This window comes from Fusarium coffeatum, assembly GCF_003316985.1.
Source record: "Fusarium coffeatum strain FIESC_28 chromosome Unknown BRIP53273_contig_65, whole genome shotgun sequence".
NCBI lineage: Eukaryota > Fungi > Ascomycota > Sordariomycetes > Hypocreales > Nectriaceae > Fusarium > Fusarium coffeatum.
Genome location: NW_022157861.1, coordinates 55,898 through 72,768, shown reverse-complemented (window position 1 = coordinate 72,768; position 16,871 = coordinate 55,898). Strand labels below are relative to the sequence as shown.

The window sequence follows — 16,871 nt, the reverse complement described above, 5'->3', positions numbered from 1 at the left end:
GTCATCACTCAATACATCATCTATTCATGGCGTTCCTGGTTCTTTCTTATTTTATATCTTGAGGCTGTGGGTTGGCACAGCATCTCTTTGCGCGATACACAACAGGAAGGTCGCCCCAATCGACTGCGGCGGTACCCATCAAGGTGTAATATGCGAGCGGCCTTCAATGCAGGTTGATTTGGACAAACCAAAAGCGGACAAGCATGCTGTGGGATGCGGGATGGCTTTCTCAATGATTAGCCGGCGTACTGGAGGACTTACTGGAATGGTAATATGGAGGGATGGAGGCACAACCAGTCGATGACGAAGGGGAGGTGGCTCTTAGCAGGCCATCGTGCACTGTATATGAGCCGCCTCATCTTTTGTCTTTTCTTGTTTTTTCCTAGAACGACGTGATGGATGAATGGAAGGACGAACTGTGAGGATGAGATGGAAAGTGCTTGGATTGTTGGGATAGGATGGGACAGGTCATAAAGAAGCAATAAACACAGGATTGGACGATGATAAAACAATGCAATTTTGAATACGAATGTGAATGCTGAGAGTGACGAGTGAGTATGTTGACTATTAGTATATATGGGCAAGAGTTTATGTTTTAAACGCATCGCCCAGTCAGTCAGTCAATCAATCAATGGAAAGTAAGTGTTGGAGTCTGTAGACTTCGAGAACCAGTGAGATTTGGTTGTTGTGTTCAAGAATGCAAATACAGAGGACAAAACGATTTCAGACATTTAATCAGTAGTTGTATTTTTTTTAGTGTCTGCTGCCCCCTAATGAGGTGCTGTTTCAAACTGTCTTGATATCACACCGCAAGGGAGGATATCGAGAAAATCACAGAGAAGATGAAACATTCTTCTTAGATATCATAAGTAACCCAACTCCCACACCATCTTTTTCAGGCGAATCCATCTTGTTGAAGGATGCTCACATATCCCGATCTGAAAAAAGAAATCCCTTGACCATAAAAACAAAACTAGGTATTTGCGCCGTGATGAAATGCATGCTTGTTGAACGTTTCGCCATTTGCCTCATCCATGTTAAATGCGTATCGACACTAGGGCATCACATCATGTTGAGAGATGGATGGCCTTTCCGAAGAGCAGTAGGTTTTAGTGCCAGACATCTTAGATGCTGGCGTCCAGACGCCAACCCTCGACAGGGAGAGGGAAGGCGTTGCACCAAGAGGCAATCTCCTTGCGGTAATCGTTGATCTTCTGGACCTCGCCGCTGGCAACGCGGGCCTTGAAGTCCTTGAGCTTGTTGGCCTCCTTGGGGAGGGCAGCTTGCTCCTCCTTGCAGATCTTGATGGCCTCGTCAATGTACTTGGCGACACGCTCGAACTCCTTCTCACCGAAACCACGAGAAGTCATGGCGGGGGTACCGATACGGATACCGCAAGGGGTAAGGGCGGACTTGTCGCCGGGGATGGAGTTCTTGTTGCAAGCAATGTTGATCTGCTCAAGGACGGCCTCAACACGGGCACCGTCGAGGTTGTGCTGGCGAAGGTCAACAAGGACCATGTGGCTGTCAGTGCCGTCAGAGACAAGCTTGTGGCCGAGGGTCTTGAAGGTGTTCTCCAGGGTCTTGGCGTTGGAGACAACCTTCTCCTGGTAGGCCTTGAAGTCGGGGCTGGCAGCCTGCTTCAGGGCAACAGCCAGAGCGGTGATGGTGTGGTTGTGGGGACCACCCTGGTGACCAGGGAAGACGGAGAAGTTGATGGGGTTCTCGAGGTCGTAGAGGGTCTCCTTGCCAGTCTTGGCGTCGACGGAGCGGACGCCCTTGCGGAAGAAGATCATGGCGCCACGGGGACCACGGAGAGACTTGTGGGTGGTGGTGGTGACGATATCGGCGTACTTGAAGGGGGTAGGGATGACCTCGGCGGCGATGAGACCAGAGATGTGAGCCATATCGACAACGAGGTAAGCACCGACGGAGTCGGCAATCTTGCGCATACGCTCGTAGTCGATGAGACGGCAGTAGGCAGAGGTTCCGGCAACCAGGACCTTGGGGCGGTAGAGGATGGCGTTCTTCTGGAGGGTGTCGTAGTCAATGATACCGGTGTCAAGGTCGACACGGTAGGGCATGGTCTCGAAGTAGGTAGAGACAGCAGAGATCCTGTCAAGCACTGTTAGCAACCTGTGCAGTCGATTCCCGCTCGTTCTTTTGCACTCACTTCTTGGCGGGGGTCTGGTAACCGTGGCTCAGATGGCCACCGTGGGGGAGGTCAAGACCCATGAGACGACCGTGAGGAGGCATGATAGCCTGGTAGACCTGGAGGTTGGCGGGAGATCCAGACAGGCACTGGACGTTGACACCCCACTTCTCAGAGTCGAGGTGGAAGGCCTCAAGGGCACGGCGCTGGCAGAGAAGCTCGATCTGGTCAATGTGCTGGTTGCCACCATAGTAACGAGCACCGGGGTAACCCTCAGAGTACTTGTTGGACATGGGGGAACCAAGGGCGTCGAAGACGGCGCGGGAGGTGATGTTCTCGGAGGCGATGAGGACGATGGACTCGCGCTGACGCTGGATCTCATCCTTCTGTAATGGGTGTAAGTCATTGCTAGAGGCTTGAGGGATTCAATTGAGCAGAACGCACCATGATGGAAGCGACCTCAGGGTCGGAGTCGAGGAGGGACTTCTCGAGCATCTATACGATTGTGAGTCAGTCGATCTGGCAATGCCCTCATGACAGGACGAGGGGCAATGGCGGGGAGCTTTACCTCCTTGTGCGACTCGGAGAGCGCATACTCGGCGTTTGTGGGAGACATTGTGAAGGTATTTGGTGTTGATGTGGAAAGAAACAGGTGATATGTTCCTTTAGAGGTGGATGAGTGAGTGAGGAGGAAGAGAGAAAGGAAGAAGCATGTGGGAGGGAACGGATAGAAGTAATAAGTAGTAGTCTAGGCTGGGCTGTCCATTAAGGTCCCTCTTTCCTCCAGTAAGTTACTCAAGAAAATTTTCCCTTTCTTTTGCTGTACGGGTTCCGAAGACGGCCACCAGAAGGTACATGGGAGGAGCTAAGGTGACCTAGCGCCCGCGGCAAAAAGCTCACCTGTGCCGAGAGTAAACCTTAGCCTGAGCCTCAGAGGATTTTGAGGGTGAGTTGGCGGGGTCAAGGTTGCGATTTTTGGAGGTGCGGGGTACTTTCATTGGTGGTTCCATGTGTAATGGCGTGCTACGGCTCAAGAGGCGATGGATGTCATTGGCTTTGACCTCCACTAATTTTTTGGGCTGGGTAGCCAACCTTGCCAACCTGGCAATTGTCAGTGTGCTACCCTGCAGGGCGATCTATGGAATGTTTATTCTTCTTCTTTTTTTTTTGCCTCTTGTTCCCGTCATGACTCTCAAGTCTTGCACTTCAATCAATTCGAATGTAATTAGTCGCTAGTAATTCCTGACTGAATCGTAGACATTGTAGTATCGATTGACAGTACAGCCTAACGGTTGTGCATTTTCTGTTGTACATACGGATACATCGAACCATGCTTGTAAGTCGCCAGTGACTCAATAATCTCCTATGCATCATTCCCCTGTACAACCCGAATCACCTCCATCATCAGTCAATCCATTGTCCAAACACCACTTCAATGGATTCCGAGATGATGTAAAATACCGAAATACGACAAAACTCCGTTTATTAATTGACGAATTCTCCCGATGTTTTGATGATGCTCGCGGCGAGACCTCCCGCAAAAACCGATCACGTTTCTCCAACTACAGCGCGAAGCGGCCCGCGTCAAGAGACGGCATCTAGACCTGTACAGGACGAAGTTCCATGATCTTTCTGGTCCCCAGATTATCACATACCGATCTTATGCTGTCCCCTTTCCCCGGATTTGCCAAGATATCCCTTCATGTAGGCCGTTGCGCTCGCCCTCAGCCATCGAATTGGGCGACTAGCTCAGTTCAGCAACGTCGGTGTGGCTCAGTTGGTTAGAGCGTTGGTCTCATATCTGAAATCAGATTGACTCGATTAGAAATCAAGGTCATCCAAAGGTCGAGAGTTCGAGCCTCTCCACCGACAATATCTTTTGCTATTCTGCCAGCATTCAATGGCGATCAACTTTTTTTTTGTGGTGCTATTCGCAAGGTTCCGAAGGCCCACTCCTACAATGACAACAGCCATAACAGCCACAGTTCAAGCGCTGTGCCACAATGTCAGCTGCAAAGACAGGGAGACCTTTCACCAAGCAAGTAGGTATTCAAAACATTGTCTCACACTCAAAAACTGCAGCTAGGGCGCTATTCTTATCTCAATGCATAACTACAACAGACTAGGCGTTGCTATGCTCGGCCGCTTCCTCCCTCACCACCTCCTCACGACTACCTTCTTAAGTTGACCAATGCTTAACTTTTGACAAGTCGGTGTGGCTCAGTTGGTTAGAGCGTTGGTCTCATAGCAAGACTGTGATTTGACCCTAGGTCAGAGTAATCCAAAGGTCGAGAGTTCGAGCCTCTCCACCGACATGAGCTTGTCTGTATGACAAGATTCTCTTTTTGCCCTCACGTCGGAAGACACACAGAGTCGTGATCGGTCTATATTGTCCGACTTTGTTGTTTTGCGGATAAGGTTTAACTGTGCCAGGCCCTGAAAGCTTCCAAGGAATCCCTTTTTGATCCGGATACAACCATGCATATTATTGCAAGACATCGCACCGTGCCTTACCATTTGAAGTCAACATCGTCTGTTGATCTGTATTGCAACAGATAGATAGATGTACTGTTCGTCTCGTACATCCTGCCTAATTTGCAGTGAAGTATTGACATTGTGGCAACAGCAATCTGCCAATGTGTGATATCAGAAGGCTATAAAGACTGACGATGATGATGATGATGACCACGATTGTAATTTCACTGAGACCGAGAAGATACGCACTGTGCAGTGTATATATCGGAATATACTGGAAAGTGAGAGGCTCGATTGAACACTTCTAGATCGTGATTTGGTAAGACTTACCTTATTGTTTATCAGTTATTTGTGTCGTCATCGCGCACAGCACGAACAGCGCAGTAGATCGTAATGGGCATTAGAACATGAAAACGGGGTTTGTGGCTGCCCAGAAAGAGCCTCTTGGTGATGATACATCTCATGTTGAGGGTCCCATATTGTTCTTCAAAAGACTAGACTTCAAGAGTGAGTGTGGAAAAGTTGAGCAGTAGCCATCGGAACTTAGTACGGCGACAAATCCCTCTTCATATCCATGACTGGTGACATAGTTCACAATTGGCCGTTGCATCGTGACCACCAGTCCACACTCGTATATAGGATTTGGTACCGCTATGCCAGGAGAGAAACCCATAACTGGATCGAATGCCAGCATCTCGGCCAGTAGACGGGTCGACGGCCATGTTTCACAAGACCACATTGCACCTGCTTCTCTCCCCAGTCTCATAATAGTCGTAACTGTTTGTTCCACGACTGTGGACCACGGCACCAAGTCAACATCACTGTAACCAGGCGCCTTTGCTTGCAGGTGAGACAGACGGACGGTATGCACTCCTTACTCAATATGTGCAACCGAGTGAGGCAAGGGAAGACTGGCCTTTCTCTGGAGTGGCTGCTTGGTGGAGGGAGATCCGTTGACTCTGACTCGAGGAGACGCTCAGGTAACAATTCATTGTGGTGTGGCGCGTACAGTACAGTAGGACTTGGTATTCATGGCCGGAATGTGATTGACACCTGATGCCACAGCAGTTGCGATATGAGACCCTACTAATCCAGGATGGGGTCATAACTCTCCAAGGGACTGTTCCTGTCTCAAGCGGACGCTGGGCCGGCATAGCAAGCGATTTGACTTGCGCTAAAACTGAAACCTTGTCGAATATCATTCTAGAAGAATTGATTCTCCGAGATTGGAGATGGTATGACTAATGAAGCATTGCTTTTATGCTGAGATCTTTGGTCAGATTCCTTTAGTCGTGTAGCCCATCAGACAAGTAGTAATAACGAAATTGAGGTGCGTATTGCCACTGATTAGGGTAAACAGCTATATGTTTCAGATATAGGCTAGGTACAATGCGAATAATAATGTTGGTAGTAATATCCATATCGTTATTACAGGCACTACGTATCCGTACTATGTTCGTTGACCGTTACGGTGGAGGTCACATGACTCTGTATGCAGACTCTCAAGGGTTGAAGAGAGATTAGATGCTCTAGCGCTCCCTGACGTCCAGTCTAATTATTAGCAGACGCGACCCTCATCTTCTCGTAGTGGGCCGGTAGTTGCTGGTCCGTACTGGCATTGCACTTGAATCCTTGGGTCGTCAGGTGTGAGTTAGCCGCAGTAGACCCCTTGTCCTTGGAGACTTCTGGAGCCAAGTCGGTAATAAACGGATCTAGGACCACTTGGTCTCGATCTGTCCACGCAATCATAAGAGAGAGTCTCAAGTCATAGACCGTTCAGATCAACGCTCAAGTCTGGTCTGATTTAGAGTGTTCCATGCATGCAGTTACTGTTGCAGTAGTAGCAGCGGTTAGTAGAGGTGATGCAGCAAGAGGCTGGGGAACAAACAGAACCAGAACCAGGGGTCGATGCTCGGCCTAAGAAAAGCTGGCGCGATCTGGAGTGGGGAGATGATAGATCCTAGGCCTGACTTCTCTCCTTTCGCTACAGTTACCTTCCTCATATCAACCCCCATGTCCTGCAGGGCCCAGGTCTGACGAACAGCTCCGTAGATGCAGCAGGTAAACATTAGGACATGACCATGAACCGCTATTAGGTATGTCACTCGAATAATCGCCCCTCTCTCATCCCGTGTCAGAACAAGATGGTGATTCTTCATTTCTTGAGAAATATGTGGCCTTCATACCAGTCTACCAGTACAAAACCCACTGCATCCTTCTGCCGAGAGCAGGATCCACTCCGAAAGCTGGATAGCATTTCCGGTCAACGGATGACCTGCGGAGGGTTCGGGCCGGCGTGACTTGTCTCTCCCTCACTTCCCATCACGAGTTTATATGTTATGGCAGACAAGATTCGGCGTTACGAACTGGTGACGGGATATCCGTAGAACCGTGGGCGGGAAATCTGACACACGCCAAGACAATATATTCCGGGTAGCTCTCCCACTGAGTACTGGGGCGAATGAGATAACAAATGCTCACAAAATACGAAGCCCGGATGATAAAACAGAGAAAGAGAGAAAAAGCAAAGTCTATTCTGCATTGATGGGTGTTGTAAGGTGGTGTCGTGTCCGCGGCACAGGCCACGCCCGGTACAGGGTCTGGCGGGAGCTGTTCCAAGTCATTTTTGCAGGGGTCAAAGCCTTGGAGAGCTTCTGGATTTGCCATGTACATACGTACTGTAGATCCCTCATTGGCAACGCTTCAAGACAGATCACGATGGGATGCGAAAAGTGCTTGGTGCCATCGTCACTGACGGTACCCCTACAGATGCGTACAGCTTCAGCCGTACAACGTTCGGAAAACGGCAGCGGGACTGGACCTGGCTGTACGGTGCTCGACTGAGATGGTATGCATGTAGCCTTGCTTGGAAAGACGCAGACCAGTCCATGCCGTACTATCCATATAGACTACTCGAATCCTTCAGTCTCGACGGTTGTTCTTGACGGTGTCTCGACTGGCCAAGCACTACAATATGCTAGTACTGTACTTGCAAAATATATGCTTTTCGCCTATGCATCGCATACATGAACGGCCAAGCAAAAAACTGCTACAAGGGTAAAGGTGTTATGACACCTGTTGTGGCGTACCACGTAGCTCTCAAGACGATAGCCACATGCATTATGGGGATCTGTCTCGCGTATCAGGTGCGGCTTGTTTATATATCCTGTATGTATATGATAGCAATCGGCATGTAGTTACACTGCATGTGTGCTGCACGTTGTTCACTGCATATGAAAACTGTCTGAGAACCACAACATCAAGAATTGCTTGGTGCTGCGCGAGTTAGGACGATATCTAGATCACATATTGTACAGTCTATGACTTATCTATCGCTGTGTCTGGAGGTCCTGCAACTTCCCGGCTTCGACTCTAGCTGACTCTATCAATGGATGTGTTCTGCGAGTTCATTTAAGCTCATGGTTTAGGGTATCTATCTACAAGACGATCGCTACCAACAACAGCCTGCAACCTGGTTAACGTTTGTAATGTCCGAATACTTGTGTCCACTGTTACATTTGCGCCATATAAGCGAAGGCCATCTACATCAAAAGCACATAGGAAGCATATGGGTCCTCGACGTATCTCGAGCTATTGAACCACTGGCCTCTCTACGATGACGTTCACCTACAAATAGAGTATTAGGAACCACACTTAGAAACCCAAGCCACACAAAAGAAACCTCATAACAGTAAACAGACTTTGCTCAAGTCAGGCAAGTTCCAGTGACGATGAGATCTGCAAGAAAGAGTACGTATCTGTCTTACCTAACCGTTCCTCCCAACCCCTGTCCTTTCCATTCTTCCCCCGGCCAGGCGAGAGGGAAAAAAAAACTGCAGGCCTAGCACCATCATCATCATCTTGTCTCCATATTTTCCCCACTGCACAGCTTCTGGCTTCTGCTTCTTCGAGCCTCTTCCCTCTCACCCCTACCCTTGCCAGGTAAAATGACACCCCCCTCCTCCTTCCCCCGGAGCTGCCTCTCACCCCTTACTGTCTTACTGTAGGCCGTCCCACATTTTCTTGTCATCTCCCGTCCCCCATCTGCATCGTCACGCCCAGCCCAAGGCCCAGACAGCCCCAGCTTAGTTAGACGAGCCCTGACCTGGTCTTCAGTCTACAGAGACAAGGACAGGACCCATCTCTGATCCTATCACTTGAAATGCTTTGCTGCCCGTGGATACCCTGGGCACCCTTTCCCAATAATGAGCCTCACTTAACAGTTTCTGCTCTGCTCTGGGCTTCTTTTTTACCTTCTCTTTTCTGCTTGACACCAAGTCGTCCAATTGCACAAGATGTCCCCCTCATCTCATTGTGCTGAACTCTATGCGAATACTATTAGTACCATGTATTCTGGATATTATTCCCGGGTGATCGCTATGTCATTCGAGTGACGACAAGACGACAAAGCCACTCTCCGTACCTAACCAAACGCATAAGGGAAAAACTGTCTCTAATAACGGTTTCTGACCCCTCTCCAGAAGCTCAGCCACCCATCTTGCAACTTCATTTCATCAACTGTACGTGACTTGAGATGAGGCTTCTCTGGTGCAATCCCCAGACCGCCCACCAACGCCAACAAGCGCGCTGCAGTGAATGGCATCACCTCACCTAATCCGACCTACAGTGTCCCGTGGATTGCGGCGGAGAAGCTCTGCGTCTACCGATTGGCTTCTTCAGCATCTGTCCAGTTCCCTCTCGTTTCGGGCTAGCCAGCCAACGGAGGGACTGTAACCCTTGACCCAAGCACCAAGCACCAAGCACCAAGCACTTTGGCTGTTCCCCTTTTTAGCAACGTCCGCCCTGCGCGTGCGGCTGAATCATTTTCGATGGACCGCATGCATTGGCCATCTTTTCTTCTTGCTTCGACCCCAGGAGATCCCGTGATGTTGGGTTAATACATAACCGATGCTATTATCTGAGCCTTTTAGGGTCCGCTTCTCGTGACAACGTACGTGGTCGAAACCTTTTTGCAGCTGCATTTATGCTCGACAGCGCCTTGAGCTCTCTGTGAATTGACAAGATATTCCATTGCTTTCCCTAGTGAAGAAGGTTTTTTTTTATACACCGGTATGCAGCCCTAGCAGTCTAAATTTCCCCATGTTCAACGATCTGCCCAGGATTTCAAGACGGCAGTTGAGTAAACTTGACGAGATACAAGGTTGTAAAGGTACACAGCCCTGGATCAATTTCGCGATACGTTGCGTACGTACGGACGATTAAAAGCCAGATCAAACCACATAACATCACATTGTGTTGATTGTTGGTGACAGGAACTTAGGTCGGTCATTGTCAAAGTTCCCGTTGAGGGATGACAGGGCAATGGAATGGCGCTATGTATTAAAAATGGTACCTTTGGCTTGGGCCCGGGAACCCCCTTTTCCTCCCGCTCGCTCGCTCGTTTGTTTCTCTCGAGGTGGGCTAGGGTCAAGGTCAAGGTGGTCCCCCTCCACTCCCTCCCACTCACCAGGGCCAGGCCGTTTCGGAGTGTGGCATGGCCTCGGCTTGTTTTGGCTTTCGCTTTCATTTTGGCTTTAGCTTTGGCTTTGGCTCTGCCCTGCCCTGACTTTTGCTGACTGTACAGTACAGAACGGAAAAGAGATGATGGCCCGAAACACGTGGAGGACTTCCGCAACAGCTTAGCGGCGACTCCGGTAAGCGGTGAAAAGATTGACCATTCCATTTCCCTTCCTTCCTTTCTTCCTTACGTAGTACACCCTGACGACACTGTTGGTCAAGCCACCACAGCCTCAACCCTCAACCTGGTGAGCCACAGAGTCATCTAGTCTGCCAGCCTCCAGTTCTCAAACATCTGCCTACCTGTATCATCATCATCATTTCTCAACGGGATTGTGCCGCAGTCGCACAGCTCAATTGTTCCTCATCTCCATTATCTATCTCTTGGTCACTGTCTCTGGTTAATCTGCATCTATTACTGATGATATCACACACATACTTGCTTACTCATGAATGCAGTTTCTTTTTCCCTGAGGTCCAGCCGTATCTCGCCTGTGCTGTCAATTAATGCCGTCTCCTGGGATTGTCGCAAACAAACACTGTCCTGAACTTGTGGCTGTCCCTTTCTAGAACAGCAAATGTCGATCGTGGTCGTCCTCGTTGCGTTATTACCCCATCACTTTGCTGCCGTTGTCTCACCTCCATCCCTAACCTCAGTGTCATACCCAACCCTGACAGTGCAGCAGTACGTACCTCGGCGAACATCTTGGCGCACATTTCAGATGCGCCACACAGAGATGGGGGGACGTGCGTGCGTTGCTGGATTTAATCGGTATCGTTTCGCTTGGCACCCCGAGATGAACACCACCGCAGCATCGGTGCGTGCGTGCGCGACTTTGCTCGCTTCTTGTCAGTTGCTGGCATGTTGTTGACAGCCTTCCACTTCCACCCGCGCTGTAACATCTGACGGCACGAGATTTCTGGCTGTGCCAGTCCAGTAGCAGAACTGCCAACCGCCCTGACAGCTCGACTAATCAAAACGTTATTAATGGGTACAGTAGCCTTGCACTTGCTGAACCCTCTTTAATATGACGTTTGCCCATCCGCCCCTCTGCGATCAGCGTTAAGATGCACCGAAGAGTGTTGCAGCCAGTCGCGATGCAAGAGGTTGATTAACATAATGGCCAACGAAGAGGGCACACGCACTAGAAAAGGCGGCGAATATTCTAAACGTAACGTGTCGTTGGAGAAATAGGGATGAAGGTGAGATGAAATGACGAGCTGTACCTATGGGATGGTTAGTGATACTCAGTTCTGCCCAGGCAATCATTTCAGCATACTGCAACACCAGAATCTCATAACCTGTCCAACTCGTCGATCGCTAGCTACCACGGTAGAGTTGTGAGTCTTGGGGCGGAGCGGAGCCTCTGAGTCGCTCCCCCTTCAGTTGAAGCTTGCGGAACGCGCCACTGATCCGTCGCAGATGCCAGACTGCGATGGAAGACAGGGACCTCATGCTCCATAATTATCTCATACAGACAGACCTTACCTTAATGGAGCTGCGAGGTGCTTGCAGCCCGTTCGGGCAGGGTAGGGCAGGCAGAGCAGCAGAGACGGTACGTACCTGAAGCGTGTAGGTGGTACGTGCCTGTAAACCGCCGCCACCAGTAAAGGTTGCCCTGTCCTGTATCCGTAGCTGTAGCTGTGGCCGTAGCCGTAGCGTAGCCCCAGTCCCAGGGTGTGATTTGCCGGGTACAGCATCGGAAACTGAGAGTCTGAGTCTGAGGTGTGAGTTAACCTTGAGCGCGCGTGCGTTGAAGTATGGGTGGGGCGTGGGAGTGTAAGAGTGTAGTTAGTGTGGGTGGGCTTTATGCTCCATACCACTCTACGCCGGCCGTGCGCTTAATATGCCCGCTACTCGTGGGTTAGGTGAGTTTGGATCAATCGGTTTGGTTTGCTCTCACGTCCTTTCTCCCCATCCCATCACATCCTGTCTGTACTCCTCACTTTCTTCACCCACAACGCAATCTATGCCCGCGAAAGGCCTCATCCATCGCGCCTCGGGTTTGTCTTGTATCCCATCACCAAACATCTAATAGGGTCTACACCTCCCATTGACCTTTCCTTGTATCAGCTTGTTATTTCGGCGCCTTCGCCTTAACCGCGACCCTGTCGCCGTTTTTGTTCCGTCGCCTCGCCCTTGTTACTCGTCGGGTTGGCTAGTTCAGTGACCGTTGTCACCAACCCATCACGAACCCTAAAACAGCAGCATCAGCAACGATTGCCGCTCAGCTTCTGATTCACGATTGCGAAACAATCTTAGCCCTTGCTATTAATTCGACTTCGCGTCTGTCGCACATCAGCTGTCGGCCCCTGCTGTAGCAACTTCCATTACCGCCCAAGTGTCAATCAACATGGCGAACCATCACGCGTCGCCGACCATGATGCAAATGCAGCAGCATCAGGGCCAGGTGCCTCCTCCTCCACCACCTCCTCCGCCTGGAGTCCAGCCAACACATTTTGCGCCATCCCATCAGATCGCTGCCATGAACGAGGCTGTTTGGTTGCAAATAGGTAAGTTGTCGCGTCGCGTTCGCAAGTCGATATGGACTAACATGAGCTTAGGGAGCTACTCCGAAGTTCTGCGCAACCAAGAGGACGCTATGCACGCCTACGAGCGCGCGCTCCAGGCCAACCCAAATTCCACACCGGCCATGAACGCAATTGGTGTTCTTCTCAAGGGTCGCGAAGCCTTCGATAAGGCGCTAGAGTTCTTCCGAGCCATTGTACAGCTGGATCAGAATAATGGTGAAGCTTGGGGAAATTTGGGTATGTGTATTGATTCAATGCGACGATGTAGCGCTGACCCATGGTCCAGGACACTGTTACTTGATGACAGAAAATCTACAAAAGGCGTATGACGCTTATCAGCAGGCGTTGGTAAACCTGCGAGATCCAAAGGTAAGGACGATTGAGTCTCATCTCAATTGATGAATATGGCCGCTGACTTCGCAATCCAGGACCCTATGCTGTGGTATGGCATCGGTATTCTGTACGACCGATATGGCAGTTACGACTACGCTGAAGAGGCCTTCTCTCAAGTTATGAACATTCAGCCCGATTTTGAGAAGGCCAACGAAATCTACTTCCGGCTCGGAATAATATACAAACAACAGAACAAGTGGAATCAGAGTCTTGACGTGAGTTTCCTTTCCTCGTGCCCACTTTTGATGCGCGCAGCTCACACCATTAGTGTTTCAAATACATCGTCAACTCTCCTCCTGGACCCTTGACTCAAGAGGATATTTGGTTCCAGATTGGTCACGTCCATGAGCAACAAAAAGACGTAAGTAAACAACGATGGTCTAAACGATGCTGTATCTAACTTGACCTTAGTTCGACAGCGCTAAGGCCGCTTATCAGCGCGTGCTGGATCATTCCCCGAACCACGCCAAGGTTCTTCAACAGCTTGGATGGTTACATCACCAGCAAAGCAACACGTATGAGAGCCAAGATCGCGCGATCCAATATCTGGAGAAGTCTGTCAACGCAGGTATGACTAGGAAGCCCCATCTGATAAGCGATCGCACTGACAAGGAGATTAGACAACCAGGATGCACAGAGCTGGTATCTCTTGGGTCGATGCTATATGTCCCAACAAAAGTATCCCAAGGCGTATGAGGCATACCAACAGGCCGTATACAGAGATGGCAAGAACCCGACGTTTTGGTGTTCTATTGGTGTCCTCTATTATCAGATCAACCAGTACAGAGATGCTCTAGACGCTTACTCCAGGGCTATTAGACTGAACCCCTACATCTCTGAGGTGTGGTATGACCTTGGAACACTGGTATGTCTTGATCCTCAAAGCTTACCCTGATACGGTGCACTAATATGTCATAGTATGAGAGCTGTAACAACCAGATAACCGATGCGCTGGATGCCTATCAACGAGCAGCCGAGCTTGATCCCAATAATCCCCATATCAAGGCGAGACTTCAGCTTCTTCGCTCTGGCAGCACAAATGGAGGCCCTCCACCTGCTGCTCCCCAGCCGGCAGATGTTCACCCCCAGGCTTATCAGGCCGCTGGCCCTGTCGGTCCTCAATGGGGAGGATCAACCCAGCAGCCACCAGCAGCTGGTCCCCCACCGCCTCCTCAAGGCCCTGGTGAGAACTGGGCGGGTAGACTTTCCAATATCAACCCGCCTCCTCAGCCACCCAACCCGTATGAAGCTCGGGGTGGTGAACCATTCCGCGGAGGGCCTGCACCACCGCTGCGACAACCAAGCCCCCAGCAGGAGCAGTTGCGCCAGCCTTACAATGACCCCAGCCGAAATGGCCCTCGCCGTGGTCAAACTCCTCCTCCACCTCCTGGACACCAATACTCCCAACCGCCTCATGCCCCTCCCCAGTCTCAACCCTCTGCCCCGCCTTCTGAGCGACGTGTTGCAAACCCCAGCTGGGTTGGAGCAGCACCCTCAGCATCAGCTTCTGCACCTCCATCGAACAATATCAACGGTCCTAACGGTCCTAATGGCATGGCACCTTTCCGACCTACCAACAGCCCTCGTCCTGATGGCCGACCCGTCCACGATAACCGTATGCCGTCACCCAAGTCGGCATATCCCCAGCACCAAGCACCTCCACTGTACAACCAGCACCCCGAGATGGCTACTCCTGGAACCGAGAACGGACCTCCTGGACCCCCCGGACCATCTGGCCCGCCCGGTCCTCCACCACCGCCTGCCGTGGCTGAGGCTGCCATGCAGAGGATGGACGATCGACCCCCTTCGGTTGGACCCAAGCGTATGCGAGAGTGGGAAGAGGAGTCTGCTGCCAAGAAGCAGGCTAACGAGGAGAACCGGGTTCGCCTCGATGACATGCGTCACCGAAGACCGTCCACACCTCCTCGTGATAGCTACCGCCGTAACTCATCTGAAGCTCGACGAGTCGACGATCCTCGCCGACCCGAAGAGCCACGCCGCGAAGAGCCCCGTAGACCTGAATCAGCCCCTCGTCATGCTGCTGAGAGCTACCACCCTTCTGATGCTGCTCACCACCCTCCCAGCCATGCTCCTGGCCCTAGCCATCTACCACCAATGCAACAAGGGCCCCCAACTCCCATGTCCGGAGTCGTTCATGAGAAGCCTCCAGTTGCGTCAACACCTAAAGAGGAGCGTCCACCAAGTCTTGAACATGCCCCTCCCGTCCGCGCAGCCCCCGTTTCTGAGCCCGAAAGAGCAGCCAGGAAGATGGAAGTCGATGAGGACTACGACGACAGTGGAGAGGACGAGAAGAAGGCAGCCATTGTCACGAATGGCTCTGCTCCTGGCTCTGCAGCTGGAGACGTCAAGACATCAACCCCTGCCAACGCTGGTGTAAACGGGATTTCCGCCGCCCCAAAAGTTGAATGAGTTATAATTTGACTTGCTGCTTGTTCGTTACGAGTTGAAGATTTCTTTTTCTTACCTGCGTCGACTAGTCTATCTTTTTTCATGTATACCACCATTATTATCGGGGCATGGTTTCTTTTGTGCGGATGGAGAGGTTTGAGGGACACTCCAAAACCGGGGGTTTTGCCGGGGTTATGGTCTCTTGTTTTTTTTGGCTACGAAGTCACTAGCGAACAAGATCATTATGCACATTAATTTCCTTACTCTGATCAATAAAATTTCAGTTGTAACCATCTCTGCTGTATCTGTCTGTAAAACTGATGAGAATCAATTAAGGTGAAAAACTAAGTATCAGCATCGTCACACTAAGCCTTGCTACACGCAGAGACGGGTCACGTGGCTCTTTTTCAGACTGAGAAGTCCTACAGGTTGAAAGAGTAAAATGTCAACCGGTGAACTACACGAATAAGAAATCTTACTCTTCTCTTGTAACATATAACTCAGCGAGGCCGCAAAACCCGTGTTTGCGGGCGGGTTTCCAGTTCTTTACTCAGTCCTGTGGTGTCTTGCTTGCAACTTGCGAAATTCTCGAGGTTGTCACTCCTGTATTTCCGCTTAGTCTGAAGTCTAGAGTCGAAATACAAAGACCAAACAGATAAACCAGATCTGCATCCGATCAAATCGTTAGGTTGAAGTCCCTTTCCGAATTATACCTGGTACCAATGGAGATAGAGCATACAATACTTGGGCATAATTAACCGGTGAAAGGCATGATCGTGCAGGTCACACTGCTTAACTGTAGTAAGAACTTTATAGCAAGACAACTCGAGATAATTTAGGAGTATATATAGTTGCAGATAAATTATAGGTCAGCGCAAGCATGGCTATTGATGTGATGAAGAAGATAAGTACGTGGAGATCAACATGTCAGTAACTATAGCAGATACGCCACTCGACTTTGTTGTATGCTTGGTGTATCTTCCCTTCCCATCAAGACATACTTATCTTTTCAACCTTTCACTCATAGTATTTCTCTCGGTCTTCAAACTTCACATTCATTGTAGTTACCTACGGGCCTCCACGACAAAACAACAATGTAGACTTAACTCACCTATGAGAGTGGTAATTAACACAGATGAAGTCAAATCCGTAGAAGATAATTATGTCATTCTGTGGATCATAATCAAGGAATTCAGATATATGCTGAGCAGAACATAGAGCTTAAAGCCCCACTACCTAGACTAGACAATCACCTTACCCTTTGACACGTCCGGAGGAGCAGCGTGGCAGTCTGACAGACAGGATTCTATGTAGTTTTAAACTGGAGAAGATCAGAGTCGATCCAAGCGGAACCATTTAGTACCCCTGAGGATTGTATCTTGTTATGTCCACT

General features: G+C 50.2%; 2 protein-coding genes across 2 annotated transcripts; one reads left to right on the top strand and one right to left on the bottom strand.

The window, feature by feature from the left end:
* Positions 1-1,124: 1,124 nt before the first annotated feature.
* On the bottom strand, positions 1,125-2,768 carry FIESC28_03033 (uncharacterized protein; the record flags this gene model as incomplete). The annotated part of the gene is made up of 4 exons (XM_031157182.1): positions 1,125-2,115; positions 2,174-2,538; positions 2,597-2,647; positions 2,721-2,768. 4 exons carry the CDS (start codon positions 2,766-2,768, stop codon positions 1,125-1,127), a joined length of 1,455 nt encoding a protein of 484 aa, XP_031018724.1.
* A 9,730-nt stretch (positions 2,769-12,498) lies between these two features.
* Positions 12,499-15,499, top strand: FIESC28_03032 (uncharacterized protein; the record flags this gene model as incomplete). The annotated part of the gene is made up of 8 exons (XM_031157181.1): positions 12,499-12,658; positions 12,710-12,913; positions 12,963-13,045; positions 13,105-13,284; positions 13,338-13,430; positions 13,481-13,637; positions 13,690-13,934; positions 13,988-15,499. 8 exons carry the CDS (start codon positions 12,499-12,501, stop codon positions 15,497-15,499), a joined length of 2,634 nt encoding a protein of 877 aa, XP_031018723.1.
* Positions 15,500-16,871: the final 1,372 nt, after the last annotated feature.